The 16,918-nt window shown below is 37.5% G+C and overlaps 1 protein-coding gene across 1 annotated transcript in view; it reads right to left on the bottom strand.

The window, feature by feature from the left end:
* Positions 1-16,918, bottom strand: part of otogl (otogelin-like) — a 111,120-nt gene that overhangs the window by 70,184 nt on the left and 24,018 nt on the right. Inside the window, exons 18-23 of the mRNA XM_069902299.1 lie at positions 15,223-15,388; positions 13,681-13,755; positions 12,751-12,794; positions 11,661-11,832; positions 9,990-10,097; positions 8,833-8,971 (exon numbers count right to left, since the gene is read on the bottom strand). Of these exons, the coding sequence (XP_069758400.1) occupies positions 8,833-8,971; positions 9,990-10,097; positions 11,661-11,832; positions 12,751-12,794; positions 13,681-13,755; positions 15,223-15,388 (704 nt within the window). The remainder of the gene's footprint in view (positions 1-8,832; positions 8,972-9,989; positions 10,098-11,660; positions 11,833-12,750; positions 12,795-13,680; positions 13,756-15,222; positions 15,389-16,918) is intronic.

The raw sequence follows: 16,918 nt of genomic DNA, 5'->3' as shown, positions 1-16,918 counted from the left end.
GTCTCATGTAGTGCATGCCTTGTGCTGTTATTCCATCATTAACATATGTCAAAACTTCTTTAAACCACATTTTAGATATGCTGTTTTTAACCAAACACCATTACTTATCGAAAATAAGAGATTCTAACGGGATGCATGGATTATATTGATTGACTATTCAATATGAATAAAAAAAGATCAGATTTATGATCAGAGTACATACATCACACAACCCTGATATTCTTTTACCTGCCATTAAGGCAGAATTACCACTATTGGCAGTGGGAAAAAAAACCAGCTCCAGAACTCTCTCAAACTTGGGCACAATTTTCTGACTCATGCTGCAATGTCGAGACTCTCATCTCCAGACACCCATATATACTGCTTCATCCTTTGGCCCTCTCTCCCCTCCAAGACTTCCCAAATCCTTAGTCTCAGAGCTGCTGCTATACAGGGCACATAGTATACAACAGCCAGTTAGTAGCATCTGACTCCATAAATTATGGGTACAACTGAATTTTACAGCTGCAAAAATCAAATGACATGCTTTTAAAGGCAAATCAATTTCCAGCATTACGTCACAGACTAGCGGCAATAGAAATTCACCAAGACAATGTTATTTTTAAAACAATATATTTATTAATAGCTATTAATAATATAACAACTTAACCTCACCTATGCGTGAATATACCTATATGTGTGTAATTCTTTCTTCTTTGGCTTGGCTTCGCAGACGAAGATTTATGGAGGGGTAAATGTCCACGTCAGCTGCAGGCTCATTTGTGGCTGAAAAGTTCGATGCGGGACAGGCAGACATGGTTGCAGCGGTTGCAGGGGAATATTGGTTGGGTGTTGGGTTTTCCCTCCTTAGTCTTTTGTCAGTGAGGTGGGCTCTGTGATCTTCTTCAAAGGAGGTTGCTGCCCGCCAAACTGTGAGGTGCCAAGATGCACGATTTGAGGCGATATCAGCCGACTGGTGGTGGTCAATGTGGCAGGCACCAAGAGATTTCTTTAGGTAGTCCTTGTACCTCTTTGGTGCACCTCTGTCTCGGTGGCCAGTGGAGAGCTCGCCCTATAACACGATCTTGGGAAGGCGATGGTCCTCCATTCCGGAGACGTGACCTACCCAGCGCAGTTGGGTCTTCAGCAGCATGGATTCGATGCTGTCAGCCTCTGCCATCTCGAGTACTTCAATGTTAGGGATGAAGTCTCGGCTGCACCATTTCATCGGATGCAAGGATCGACAATGAGATAGACAACAGACTCGCCAAGGCAAATAGCGCCTTTGGAAGACTACACAAAAGAGTCTGGAAAAACAACCAACTGAAAAACCTCACAAAGATTAGGGTATACAGAGCCGTTGTCATACCCACACTCCTGTTCGGCTCCGAATCGTGGGTCCTCTACCGGCATCACCTACAGCTCCTAGAACGCTTCCACCAGCGTTGTCTCCGCTCCATCCTCAACATTCATTGGAGTGACTTCATGTGTGTAATACCAAAGCCCTTACAGCTGCACAATTCTGGCAAGTCATTCACAAAGTTCAATCTTAGAAATCTTGTGTTGAAATTCTTACTTTTAAACTGATACTCATAAGTAATTATGAAGGAGGTGAGACACTGACCGATCAGACTCCCATAAACTCTCAAATCCTTGTTGATTTGCTTCCAGGGAAATGTTCTTTCATATGAATGAATGTCACAACTCCCCTCTTCCTTGCATAGGGGAAACAAAATTGTGTGACTTGCATGATGCTTCCAAAACCCAGACACAGATCAAATGAAATGACCATCAGAATGGTCACAATCCAAATGCATGAATGATCCTGGTTCTTGTACCCAGATATGGGTCAATCAAAATGACCATTACAATGGTCATGGTGGTTCAACAATGATTCCCCTGATAAAGAGAATAATCAGAATTGTCCATTTCACAGAGCCTTTCAAACTCTGTTTTCAGATGATTTGCTGATCAATAACTGTTTCCTCAGGTGTCCCAATCACATGACTTTCAATCACATCTCACTCTCCTACACACCTTTGTTATTTTGTCTTCTTCCAGGGGATTGATTACTCTGTGTATAGTCAATATTTAATGGTGCCTTTCTGTCTGTGAGCTGTCAAATCTGTGAATGTTTTTCACCCTGCAACATCCCCCAAATTAACACTCACACAAAAAAAAGGAGCTTGTAACGCCAGTCCATGTTCCTGATTTAAGTGCACAATACTAGAGCCCAGAACTGACCTCTGCTATATAACAAAACCACTGATCCAGCAACACCATGTCCTTCAGGGAAGGAATCTCTACTCTTTACCCATGTTGATTCATATGTGCTTTGACCTTGTGGTGCAATTTTTACTACGTTTCAGTTCAATTCTGACTGACATCAAGTGCTATTATGACCTTGCAGGACATGCTTAATTATCATATATATTTTCGGAGTAAAACACTGAACCTGTCCAGCGTGGTCTTGGGACAAAGAAAAAGTAATTTAACAAGTCGTTGAAGATGGCTAGGCTGAGGACATTGTCCTGCACTATTCAGCCATCTGAAGCAGAATTTAAGTACATAGTTTTTAAATGCCAATTTGTTTGATCATTGAATGAAATCATAATTAATGTATTAATATTAAGGAACAGATAAATATTCACATATCAACTTTTTTTCTGATTTGCCAGAGGATTTAAATATTATGATAAAATCTAGCCAAAGAAATACAAACACTAACAAAGTAAAAGATGCTACACAGAAACCTCCACAATGAGTTTTTGCTCTGGGAAACAGAAAGCATAAAGTTACTGAGACAAGTTGCCCTTTGTTGTCTTTTCTTAACTTTGACCTGTTTATCCTTCGGATTTGGCATTTCATGGGGTTACATTACCGCAATCCCGTTCTAATTAAAAATGCTTCTGATTTTCCCAAGATTAAAGCTTTGAAAATGTGCAGGTATCTGTTTCTGAATATATCTGAGGCTGCTGTGAAGTAGGAAAGATTTTCTAGTTTTCATTGGTTTCCTTTGTAATTTGTATTCCCGAAATACAAATTTTATGAAAATTCTTACCAAACAATCATTAGTGTTTAAATCAAATAGTAGCTCATGAAATTAATATTGTGTTGATCTGTCAGTTAATTATATAACTAAATGCTATCCTTGCGTCTCATTCACATCCAGGTTATGAGAAGGTGAAGGGCAAGCAGGTGAGAGGGTTGAGAAATCACGGGGATAATGTGTGTCTCGGCAGAGAACTGAAAGCAAGAAACTTATCTACCTGTTTGGGGTGATAACAACTTTGAAGTAGGAGAGGAGTTACAAAAAAAGAGAGCAAGAGCAAAAGACTTTGACATGGTCTTAGGGTTTTTGTCTGATGTCTCTAGTTAAGCCATAAACTGTTCTTATTCCACCAAAGAGTGAATGTCATAGTATCATAACAAGAACCCTTTACCCTATCTTCTAGAATACAAGGAATAGGAGCAAGAATAGGCCATCCGACCTGTTGAGCCTGCTCTGCCATTCAATGAGATTATGGCTGATCTGATGATAGGCTCATCTCCACCTACCTGCATTTACCACCCATCCCTTAATTCCCCTACTTTGCAAAAATCTATCAAACCTTATCTTCAATATAATCACTGAGGTAGTCTCCACTGCTTCATTGGGCAGCAAATTCCATAGATTCACCACCCTCTGGGAAAAGCAGTTCCTCCTCATCTCTGTCCTTAATCCACTACCCTGATTCTTGAGGCTATGTCACCTCGTTCTCGTCTCCCCCAAATTGTGGACAACTTCTCTACTTTATCGATTCCTTTCATAATTTTATCTCGTCTCCCCCAAATTGTGGACAACTTCTCTACTTTATCGATTCCTTTCATAATTTTACATGTTTCTATAAGATCCCTCTCGTTCTTCTAAATTCCAGTGAGTACAGTCCCAATTGACTCAATCTCTCCTCAAAGGCAAACCCCTCATCTCTGAAATCAATATGGTGAATCACCTCCAAAGCCAGGATTCCTTCCTCAAGTAAGAAGACCAGAACTGCACGCAATACTCCACATCTGTATAATATGGATCATTATACTGGGGCACACATTGCTGGCTAGAGTTGGTGGTAACTACTTTCAGCCTTTGAAATTCCAATGTCCTAGACTTCCCATGCACTATTGTATGTGGAATTTCAGGACTTGTGTGTTCTTACTAGAACTCACCAGCATTACATTGTAAAATTGCCCCTCAGTTCTTGTGCTGAATCAGATTTCATGTATGATCTGAGGACTTGCTGATTTTCAGGTGAAGGAGTAAGTATTGGTAATTATTCTGCATCCGTTTCACTGTTTAAAAAAATCAGTTAATCAATTCTCACCTTTCCTCTACTGGTCTGGATTCTCCCCCCTCCCATTCTTCCTTCTTAATCTCTCACCTTTAATTACGATGCCTGCCTGCTTTTTGCCTATACTGTACCTTGAAGAAGGACTCAGGCCCAAAACGTCAGTAATATAACTTTACCTCCTATGGATGCTGCAAGACCGGCTGAGTTCCTCTAGCATTTCTGCACATTTTAACGACTATCTCAGATTCTGCAAACTTTCATGCTTCACAAAAATAAGGTGTTGCTCAGTTAAGACATACATCAGGCTTTTTTTTTCCTCTCAGAGACATGTAAATCTTTGAAAAATTCTTCATCTAAGGGTAGTAAAAGCAAAGTCTGACTATTCTTAAGGCAGAGATGAGAGATTCTTGCTAAGGAAAGAATGAGAGGGTAATCAGGAATGTGAGGACAAGGCTGGCATCAAATTATCAAACCATTATGCTGCCCTGAGTGGCAGTGTCACCGGCTACAGCTCCAAAAACAAATGGATGCTTTTTTTAAAAAAATACTTTATTAAAAATTTCCACACATGCAGTATGTAGAGCTTCGTATAATTTCCATATTTAAACAAATTATTTCTGAATAATCCCTCCTTAACCCCACCCCCTAAAACAATAATTATAATAAAACAATACTTAGATATTCTCAAATTATATAGTAACATAATAAAGAAAGAGAAAGGAAAAAACTAAGAATGAACGAATGGATTATACACCAATGGATTTTTATCAAACTATAATTCCTTTATTTGTTTTGCGGTGGATTATCATAAATTCCAGTGACTGGAAGAAAAAAAATATTAAACAATAGTACTACCTTTTGCATATATAGGCCCCAAATTTCCAGAAATATATTGTATTTTTCCCTAAAATTATACATCATTTTTTCTAATGGAATACATTTTTGAAGTTCTACACTCAATCTTTCTATTCCTAAATAAGAGTCTGATTTCCAAATAACTGCGAAACATTTTCTTCAACAAATTTCCTTCAGGTTAAATTTCAATTTTGGTCATGTTCCTTCTACATTCCCTAATAAATGTCAGGATTATGTGGGTATTAATATCAGTAATTTGCTCTAATAGTTCCCCTGGTTTTATCCAGAAAGGTCTCACTTTCGGACACGACCATGTAGAATGCAAAAAAAAAGTACCTTCATCCTCACCTCATCTAAAACACATTTGATAAATCTGATTTTATTTTATGTCATTTACATAGCGTAATTTATAGTTGATGCTTGAAATTATATTGCACTAGTTAGTCGGTATCGTACGTTAATTGTATTGGACATTCAATCTCTGCACAAATCTATCCACATTTGCTCATCTCTTGTAATATTTAAATCCTGTTCCTATTTTCGTTTAGATTTATGAAGCCCTTTGCAACAGAAGATACATGTAGATGTAAATTTCCATACAGTTCCTCGTCTAATAAGGATTTCAACTTCACTACACATGGGCAATCCCAATTTATCTCTTAAGTATCTTTTTATTTGAAAATAGCAAAAAAAGTATATTTCTAATTATTCCATTTTTATTTCTCAATTGTGAAAAAGACATCAGCTGCCCTTGTACATAACAATTTTCAACAGTTTTAATTCCTTTATCTGACCATAGTTTTAAAAACTGCTCTTTTAAAAAGAGTTTCAAGCTATTTTGGAACAAAGGTGTGTTAGGTGATGTATTTCCTTTTGTTCTGATTTCTCCAGCTACTCCTACTCCAAATATCTACTAGATGTTTTAATAGAGGCGTATCTTTAGCTCCTATCATTAGGATTCATTTCAGGCAATTTTTAATTTAAAAAAAAAACATGAATTGTAGCAGAAAATAATAAAAATTTCATCTGAGTCTTCTACTAATTATAACTTTTGAAATAGCTGCCTGAAATTTTGTTTATATTATGATTTTCAATGATCTTTGCTGTTCCTGGAATATTCTGGCAACTGAAAGAGTACAATGGTGTTTGGTTTACAGACCACTTGACATGTCCACATTGCATGCATAACTAGACAAAACTCTCTTTCAGTGAAAGTTAATGAATGCAAAGGAGTTTCCTCACTTACTTCAAAGGCTCTACGAGTTACACAAACTACGGAATAGTTTACTGTTGTTTTAGCCCAAAACTTCTCAATTTACCTTGCTTACAGTGTTAACTTGGCCTTAAAAATAAACTAATAGCAAGTGCTAATAAAAATTAGGTTCATTGCCACATTGACCAACTAATTAGCAAACTTGCAATTCCATTTCTTGGGTTACTATTCACTGACTTTAACCATACACCCTTGGGTATCAATCCAGCATTTTTTTTTTAAGTCACTCACAAATGAATGACAAATACAATAACAGACTTGAATGAACGATTAAGTTTAATCTGCCACACTGTTGAAAGATGAATTACAACTTTAATTCAAATTTATTACTGCATATTAGGATAAATAACAGAGATACCACATAATGTTATTAAAGTTTCACAGCTAATGTAAACTCAGTGAATTTAATCAGGCAAAGATTATTTCAAATGTGAACATTCTCACTTATGAACCAAAAGTACAAGGCCACAGGAAATCTTCAGAAGCATTCGAAACAACAACATTTCATGAAGAAATCTGCTGTGATGCAATGGACAAAAATTGCACATCCACTTTCCCGACAACTAACTCAAGATTATTAAGTAAGGAGCTTACGCAAGAATGAAATGTCAGCCAGTAACTCATCTAATGTCCTGTACACCTGCAGACATTCTGTATGTGATTGCAGCTGCAATTAAGTCATAGAGTCATTTAGCACAGAAAAAGACTCTTCAGCCCACGATGTCTGTGCTGACTATCAACTACCTATTGATACTAATCCCATCTATCAGTACTCGGTCTCTAGCTTCCACACTTTGACGATTCATTATTCATCCAGCTACTATTTAACCTCACCACTTTATTGGGCCATGTGCTCCAGATTTCAACCTCCCACTGGATGAAACAATGTTTTCTCTCCTCCTCTATAAAGCCTTGGTTTTAGATGTCTCGTTTCTGAATTAAGGTTTCACATTTTCCACCTTCTTTGTGCCTCTCAAAATGTTGTACACCTCTATCGGGTCCTCCCCCAGCCTTTTCTCCACAAACAACAAATCCAGCCTGTCCAGTCTCTGCTCATGGCTGAAACATTCTAGACCAGGCAACATCCTGGTAAGTCTCTTCTCTGTGATGCTCAGCATGTTGCATGAGTGTAGCAAATTTTAAACTTCTGTATTTTTTACCTATTTATTTTCTTTTTTTTTTTTGCCAGTAGCTTGAGCTTGCCATATAATGGGGATTTTACTGTATATGGCCTTCCCTCTTAGACTTCCCAAAATGCCTCACTTTACACTTGTCAGGGTGAGATTCTGTCTGCCATTGCCCTCTAATTTACCTGAACTATATAATTTCTATCACTTAAAACTATCCTCCTCAGCATCCACATCATGTTTCCTATATTTGTCATTGACGTAAATAGCAAACAGCAATGGCCCAGCACTCACTACACCATTGGTTGCGGCTTTCCAATCACAAAAGCAACCTTCCACCATCACCTTCTGCCTCATATTTCCAGCCAATTTTGCATTAATTTTGACAACTTGCCTTGGATCTCATGGGGTCAATCTTTTAGACCAACCTTCCCTATGGGATCTTAGCAAAGACCTTACTGATGTCCACGTTAATTACACCAATTGCACTGTCCTAATCAACACTGAGCTTTTAAACAAAAATCAAATTAGCCACACAAGATCTGTCAATGAAGCCATGCTTACTATCAAGTTCAAGTTTTATTTAATTCAAGCTTATTATTATCTGACTGTACATATACAAGCAGACAAAACAACTTCCCTAGACCACAGTGCACACATAATATATTTCTCACATAGCACAATCACATACATTCATAAAATTATAATGTAAAATAAATAAAGTACTAATCTGGTTCCTCAGAATTATTTTTAATAACTTCCTTACCAGAAGTAAGACCTTGTATCTTCCATTAACTTCCTTGAATAGGACTTCCAGATTTGTGGTCTTCCGGACATCTGGTACCTCATCTGTTGTTAGCAAAGGCTTGAAGATCTATATTGGAGCCCCAGTAATCATCTCCTCTGGCTCCCATAGTAGCCTGAATTACATCTTATCAGGCCCTGAGGATTTCTCCTACTTCACACCAACAAAGACTCTAATACATTCTCCTTTGTATCCCTCTTTCTTTAGATTAAAGAACCAGGGACTAGCAAGTAATTTGTAGAAGACTTTAACATGCAAGATTGTAGAAACAGCACATTGTATTCAGCTTCTGAAATCCAATTCATTAAAGCCAATATTTCTATTCTTCTCCTGTAGATTAAACCTCCAAGTGATTTTCATTTTACCATCATCTCCTGGTCTTAAATTTCTTCTAAACAGGCTATTACATTCCAGGGATAAGTTGGCTACAACTCATGAGGTGATAATATTTTTTTAAAAATCCCTTACCTTTACTAAGTATACTTGGCAGTCACTAACATAATCATACTCCAGTCCATCAAAGCTACGATAGTGTCGATCACTGTAGATGGTGCACGTTGCTGGACATGGGTAGTGGGTACAGTTAAAAACTCCTCGCTGACATATACTAAGGAAGGAAAGTGTCATTGAAGTTGGACTAAACTGCAATATTTAATCTCAATGAATAAAAGAACCTTTAGAATTAATATGACGAATAAATCTTAATTGATCATCTTGAATATGTTCAGATCCAGGCAAATTATCACAACATGAATTAGATTGTTGAACCAACAGAATTCACAAGACACACACACACACACACACAATGAGCCAACCTGGGAACCAAGAAGTGGACAGCTCCCTGGATCTTTCCAAATCTTATCAATTTAGCTGTGGAGTCATGGAGTGGCAAGAACATTTTGTTTTTAATTACAGTAAAACTTCAATGTTCTGGTATCTGATTGTTCATGGGTCCTACTGGTTCAGCATCTGCATCACTCCTTACTATTCAAAGTATTTGTTATCTGAAGACCTGTCATCTCCTGATCTACATACTTGTGAGGTTGATCATGTATTATTGTACATGGCCAAGATGCACAGCCAGAACTGGGATCGAATTGGGAACACCGGGGGTCAGGAACTTGTGTATGGTGCCCAAAGTTTAGGCCAAGCGAGCAACTAGAGTCAAGATCCAGAGTGTACATCAAATTCAAACTTATTGTCAGAATACATATGTGACCCCCCAAGATTCTTTTTTCCTACAAGCCAGGCAGAATTCTTAATTATTGCTAGTGTAAACAAGCTGAAACTCAGTTTTCCTCACTCACTTTTAACTCCCTGGGTTCACTGGAAATGTTATTAGACCACAATGTAAGAAACAAAAGTGAAACAAAAGTGTATTGGGATATATGAGTGGCATCAAATAGTCCAGAAAATCTGTTAGTTTAGCACCAGTAAATATCCTAGGGGTGCTGGGTTGTCAGATATTTTCTGTACATACGAAGTTGGTGATTTGTAATTCACAATGGGGAATTGGAGGGGCTCTGCATGTTGGTGAAATTGAAAATAAAACCAGAAATAAGTGTTTTGTAAAAACGCACATCTAGATAATCTAGTGTAATCTCATATAACGGCCTTGTACTTACCAAGTGTAACAGACAGTGGAAACAACCTCTCCAGGCAAATAATCCTGCCCTTTCCAACTGCATGGGCAACTTTCAGGCAGAAAGCAGTCTCCACCATGTTTAATCAATCTAAAGTATAATGGGGGAAAAAAAATCAAAACAAATCTTTCAATTCTACACATGCCCTATAAAGTTGGGAAGAACAAATAATATTACCTGTATTTAAAAATACCACAATTAGAAAATTGCCCAAGTAAAAAAATTTGACATTTGAGAAGGATAATCAGAAAGGAAAAGATACTGCGCGAGATCACAGAAATGGTGAGGCATGTTCTACTCAACATGTAGAATCTCAACATGATGGAGATGATCATTTAAATTTAGACATACATCACGACAACAGGTCCTTCTGGTCCACGAGCCCATGTCCTGCTAATACATCAATTAAGCCCTGTATGCTTTTGAAGGGTGGGAGGAAACTGGTGCACCTGGAGGAATTTCTCAAGGAAAGTAGTCACAAGTAAGATTAGTGAACAGGACCCTCGTAGTAGCTATATTATAGGGGCAGTGCATAAATCGTGGAGGCTTGTTTAAAAATAAAAGGCTCTGTACTAATTAAAGTTGATTTTATTCATCACATAGATTGTTCAAAATATGTCACTGCATGAGACACGAGCACTCAAGGTTGGAGATAATATATTGGCATGTATAGGAGATGGGCTAATGAACAGAAAACAGAGGGTTGGGATAAGCGAGTCATTTTTGAAATGGTGATCAGCATCCAGTGGAGGGTCATGTAAACAGATATGGGACCTCAACTATTTGCACTCCATAATAATGACTTGGATGAAGGAACCAAATGTAATGATGATGCAAAGATAAATTGGTTAGAAAATTATGAGGAGGGCATCGAGGCCAGACAGAAGGAGATAGAGTGATAAAGTGAGCAAAATAAGAAGTTTACTGATGGAGTACATCTAAACTGGAATGTAGAAAGAAAAGGCAAATTATTATCTAAATGGAAATGCGGCATCAAATGTTAAAGACCAAAATGAATAGGGGAGGGGGGATGAAACACAAAAGTTTTGCAACAAGCGATTAAGAAAACTTTGTCTTCATGGGGGAAGCTATAGAGCAGGGGCGGGCAACCTTATGATTTTTAATACAGCATGGTAACAGGCCATTACGGCCTACAAGTCTGTGCCACCCAATTAACCCTCATGCATGATATGCACTCATCGGCTGAAATGGCGTGTTACTGTGCTGCGTGTCTAAATGAAAAGGTTGCCCACCCTGCTAGAGTATAAAAGTAAGGAAGCTTTGAGCATCGCAGGGTCTTGGTTTGATTATGTGGTGCGTACTAATCTCTAGATTTTTTTTAAATGATGTTTTGCATTTGTGGCTATGCTGACATGATTTACTGGGTCCTTTACTGTGACTAAGTGGTGGATGAAAGAAGATGGGTTGAGCAGTTGGGCATACACTCAATGGAGTGCAGAGGAAAGAAAGGTGATTTGACTGAAACATATAAGGATCTGAGAGGGATAGACAGGGTGGTTGTTCAGATGCTTCCCCTGGTGGAAGTACTTGGAATTAGGGAACAAAGTTTCTCAAACAACGGGTTGATGATTTAAGACAGAGGTCATTTGGGAAGAGGATGTGGGATGATCTTTGATATTTCAATGCACTCACCCACGAGGACAAACACAACCCGAAATACATGGTGTCATGGGTGAACAGGAAATATTCATCATTAGGTTTTCACATGTGATCTCACACGCTGCTCCAGCCCAAGGAAGGCCAGGCTGAGGATCGCTACAGTCAAAATATCTCTTATTGTTTGGACATTTCTCTGGTTCAAGTTCTGCATAAAATAGAAAAGATGCTGGTTTAAAAAAAAACGGGTAACAAATCAAAGTGAGAATTATTAAAAACAAATTACTTTATCAAGCTGGTCAACATAATTAAGATTGGGAAGGCAGATGTAAATTTTAAACTGAGAATTAAAGTTGTACGCGTTGGATTTTGTTCCCTCTCCTCTTGAGGCAGATCAGATTGAGCAAGTCCCATCATGGTTTGTTAATTATATGTACCTGATCTGAGGTGTGGGCATATATCTATGGATGATGCATACCTAAAAATGGGGACTTAAAACCAGAAAACCTGCAATAATATAATTCACCTCTGGGCTCTCAGTACTGTAGACTGCCATGTCAAATGATTTTCCTGCCAACACCTGGCAAACATCCTTGTGTTTAGACAGCCATCAATCCCAACCAGCAGCAACTGAGAAGGAAAACTTCCTGTCTCATCTACTCCCTGATTTCACCTCAGCCAGGTCCAGAATCTTCACTATATCCATTTTATGCCATCCACCCAGGCAATATTAATAGACTGAAGGGCCTTTCTTTGTCTCCTCTCTATTCAAAGACCAAGTGTTTGCCAGAGGTAAGAGACAAGAAAACGAAACATGCAAAAATATTGGCCTTGGCGAGTAGTGGTGGATATGGTGATAAAGCCAATTGTTTATTGGAAAGCGACCTTTTAACAGAAGCTGAATTTGGACTGCAATTTTCAAGATCTAGTCAAAAGGATTTCATATAATGGTATGTTTACCTTTAAATGTAACTTGGCAAAACTGTAAACCTGAATGACACACATGTTTACTTAAAGTCACAGGACATTTTTTACTGTAAGACTAGAAATAGGGAGAACATTTCTTGCAAATAAGAATGTGCAATTTCATAAAATAAAATGCAGGTTATAACTAATTATAATATACCTGTTTCTGTGGGAGCACATTCTACTCTTCCATTTCTGCACGAGCTAGAAAATAAGGGAAAAAAATCAAGTTTCCCTTTCCTTTCTAATTATCTTAGACTTAAAATCTGAAAGGCTATAAATTGTTTTCCAACACAAAATAAATGAAGCTAATCATTGCAAAACTATACAAATCTGAAAATAATTTAAACAAATTTCGTAGGTCATTTTTTAAATATATATTTAAGCTGTTGCATTCCAAACTACATCAAGATCTAAATCAGGTATTAAATAAAATCACAAAAAGCAACATACCAAAAAATCCAGAGATTTTTCTTCTAAGTAATATAAGAGGTAATGAATTAGGCCTCAAACTGGATGAAGTGCAAAAAAGATTTATTATGATAGCCTTAGCTGGAGCAAAAAAAAATGTATAATGTCAACATGGAAATCAGAAGAGAGCCTGAGAGTACAGCAATGGTACATGGAAATGAATAAATGTATTCCATTGGAAAAAATAACATATAATTAAAAAAATAAAGTCACAGTACTTGAACAAATTTGGGAACCATAAATGGAACACAACAGAGAGGGCCTACCGCGGACCTCCACCCCCTAAAATGATAGAATGAGAAGAAGACGAAATGAACTGACCCAGAGTGTAAAAGTAGATGACACAATTTTCTTGTTTATTTTCATTGTGTGATGACATTGTTTAATGGGTTTATTGTATTGTATATGTTGAATGTTTAATGGGTTTGGAGGGGGGTGGGAAGGAGGGAGGGAAGGGAGGGGGGGGAAGGGGAGAAAATGACACTGTGGGAAATGAGGGAAATGTTTGTGTGTATTTTGGTTAATATGGTTCATAGTGTGAAAAATTTTTTAAAATTTTTAAAAAGAGTACTGAATTGCTGAATTTGAATAGCAAACCAACAAAGAACAGAAGTAATACCATGGTCCCGAGTTACTGAATGTGACCTCTCCTGCCTGAAAAACTCCCCCCATGAAGTGGCAAGAACACTCGGATCTGGAAGAAGCACAAGAGAAACATTAAACCTTTTTTTATTTTTTAAAATTTCTTCTATAAATAAAGACTATTATATAAACAGCTAAAAAAAATTAATTGCAACAGAATTTCCAAAGTGGAGTTTACTGCATGTACATGTCCAGTACTGAGTATTTGATGCATTTAATGGGGAACGTGTTTCCATCCCATAGGCTTTAATGGGTGGTGTATTGCATTTTATTCCACAGTACTGTCACCCTTCAGCTGAACAGTAATGGTCAGAAGTGACAGCCAATGAGATATATTTACTCAGAAGCAGCACCAACTTTTTACAAATGATTCTAATTCCTCAAATGCAAGTTCAGCATTCTCAGTAAATCAGCAAATCTTAATTCCTTTTGTTCTCATTAATAAAAGTCATTTTCCTGTACAAAGGATCCCAACCCAGAATGTTGACTGGTCATTTCTGCCTGACCTGCTGAATGCCTCCAGCATCTCATTGTTTGCCAGAATCTGCAGTTTACGTTTCTCAGTTTTCCTGTTCTTATTGACTGAGCAATATTCTGTCCTGGGTGCATTTAAGAGTAAATTAGAGGACAGACTCATTGTTATGCATCTCCTTTTTCATTATATAACACCAAATTGGGCCTAAATAGGTGACAGGCAAAAGCAAACACAGACTCTGAGACTTATCGTCAGATGTTCCGTAAACTAAATAATCTGCAAGAACCCCAATCAGAAGGCAAGAGATAGTTTGTTCTTTTATCCTCTCAATGCTTGCTCATAGCGACTTTTGGGCTTCCTTTTCAAGAGCAGCCAGTAGATCCCGGCACAGAAGGCTCGGCATGAGACCTTGAGTCTGCAGTTCAATCTTGTCCCATTCACCACAAAACATTACTGAGACCAGAATCTTGATCTGGATCTCAGACAAATGGTACTGGGCCATGGAACTTGATCAAGGCAAAAGTTTTAAGAGGTTCTTCCTTACTGATGAGGATCACCTGAGCTTGGTGAAAATAATACTTTCAAGACCATTGTGACATTATAAAATTATATGGGCCTAATGGGACTTTGTGGTGAATTAAGTAGGTACTGCAGTAAATGTACCCAAAATCCATATCTGGCTTGATATTTAACATTTGAATGAAACAGTGTAGTGCACTTAAGCTACTATAAAGAGTTTCCAAGGTAATTGCAATATAGCGTGCAGAAAGTACCGATGCAGGGCTTGAAGCATTAACAGATGCTGCCCAGCTTGCCAAGTATTTACAACATTTTACTTTCAATATTCAGCAACTGTATTATTTTGTTCTAGGGTAAATGAATTGCCTGATACAGCTAAATAACTGCTAGTTATTTAAGAGTTAATTAGAGTATACCCCCTCCATAAATCTTCGTCCGCGAAGCCAAGCCAAAGAAGAAAGAGTTTAGCATGTGAATTAACATAATTAATTCACTAAGACAGGTTAACACATGAACAAAACTTACTCTGCAATACAGCGATGTACTATTTCATCATAAAATGTTCCATGGGGGCAGTTGCAGCCTTCAGCACAATCTTTGCTACTACATTCATGCAAAGAAAGTGATTGGCAGGTTCGACCACAGGATGAAGAGCAAGTGTGGTACAACATGTTAGCTGGGCAGATAATACCTGTACAGAAGAAATACAAACACTGTTTTGTTAGGAAACTTCAGATATAAACTTCCCATGACCATCTTGACAAAAGTAACGCCTCATAATGCAGATGAGTTAACCATCTCCTCCACACGTAAACCAGGCAATTTGCTCAGCCACGTGATATATGAAAGCTAACACCGTGGTTAACGTGATAAATCAATCATCTAATTTCACAGTACATTCAATTTCAAATCTGTTTGTGTTTGTAAAAAAGAAATTGGAATTTTGATTTCATATTCAAAATATTACAATGAGAATAAAATTTTTACTGCATTCCATTTTCTTCTCACTTTAATTGCTTGTAATAATAGGAATTAGATATAACAAAATATGAATAAATTATTGGTAATTTTTTGATGATTTTTTAAACTACCCGAATATGTCCAATTAGCTTTCAAGGAAAGTTAAAGCTTGAAGAAGGTGGTCACTAAAGTGAACCGACATGTACCAGAAAATCCAGTCCTGAGGATTCATCTTGAGGCAGAAATCTTCACTCGGTCTGAAATACCTTTCCGAGAAGATTCAATCAATTGCAAGAAGGTGGACATTGTATGTATTTTGATGAAGTCATCAAGCATAATTTTCCATTGTGCCTGTGACAATACTAATATTTCCTTCACCAAGATCTCTTTAGAGACAACTTGCTGATTTGATAACCATGTATTTTAAAAAAAAAGGAATGTGTTTCTTTCATGATTTCCATTTAACTAATCTTTGAGAAATTCAATAGCTTAAAGCAGAAATATAAACTATATGGCAGTTGTTTTCATTTATTATAACATTTAAAATTATGCCCAATCTTTTAGATCTTAAACCAACAACATCAGTAAAATGTCCCCTTAGTTTTATTGTCTCCTTAGATTTGTCCCATCATCTCCCATTTCAAGGGCCAGCAAGGTTAGCGTAGCAGTTAGCGCAATGTTGTTATAGCACCAGCGACCGGGTTTCGAATCTAATGCTCACTGTAAGGAATTTGTATGTTCTCCATCCCTTCCTGCCTTCCCCCCATCCTTCAAAATGTACCAGGGTTGTAGGTTAATTGGGTGGCAGAGGTTCATGGACCGAAAGGGCCTGTTACCGTGATTTTTTTTTCATTTAAAAGTCACATTTAATTTTTGTACCAAATACATTAGCCTTAATTCTTTTATGAAAAGCCTATTCACAAAGAAGTTGCATTGAGTTAGACGTCATTATCATTTCCCTTCTTCCAAATCTGAAACATATATAACAATTCATTCAGAAGCTCAATCACAAAATAATAAATTTTCAAATGAACAGAGTAAACCATCTTGAGCTCCTATTGTTTTTGTTCTGGACTTAAGATGGTAATCTGGATATCAAACAAACTGCTTGAGGAATTCAGTGGTCAGGCTTCATCAATGAGGCAGGTACTCAACTCAAAAGGTTACCTGTCCATTATCATCCATGGTTGGTGGCCTAACCTGCTGAGTTCCTTCAGCGTTTTGTTTGACTGAGGGCTCTAGCATGTGCAGTCTCTTGTGT

This window comes from Narcine bancroftii, chromosome 11 (genome assembly GCF_036971445.1).
Source record: "Narcine bancroftii isolate sNarBan1 chromosome 11, sNarBan1.hap1, whole genome shotgun sequence".
NCBI lineage: Eukaryota > Metazoa > Chordata > Chondrichthyes > Torpediniformes > Narcinidae > Narcine > Narcine bancroftii.
Note: the sequence above shows the minus strand (reverse complement) of the source record. Positions and strands in the feature narration are given on the sequence as shown.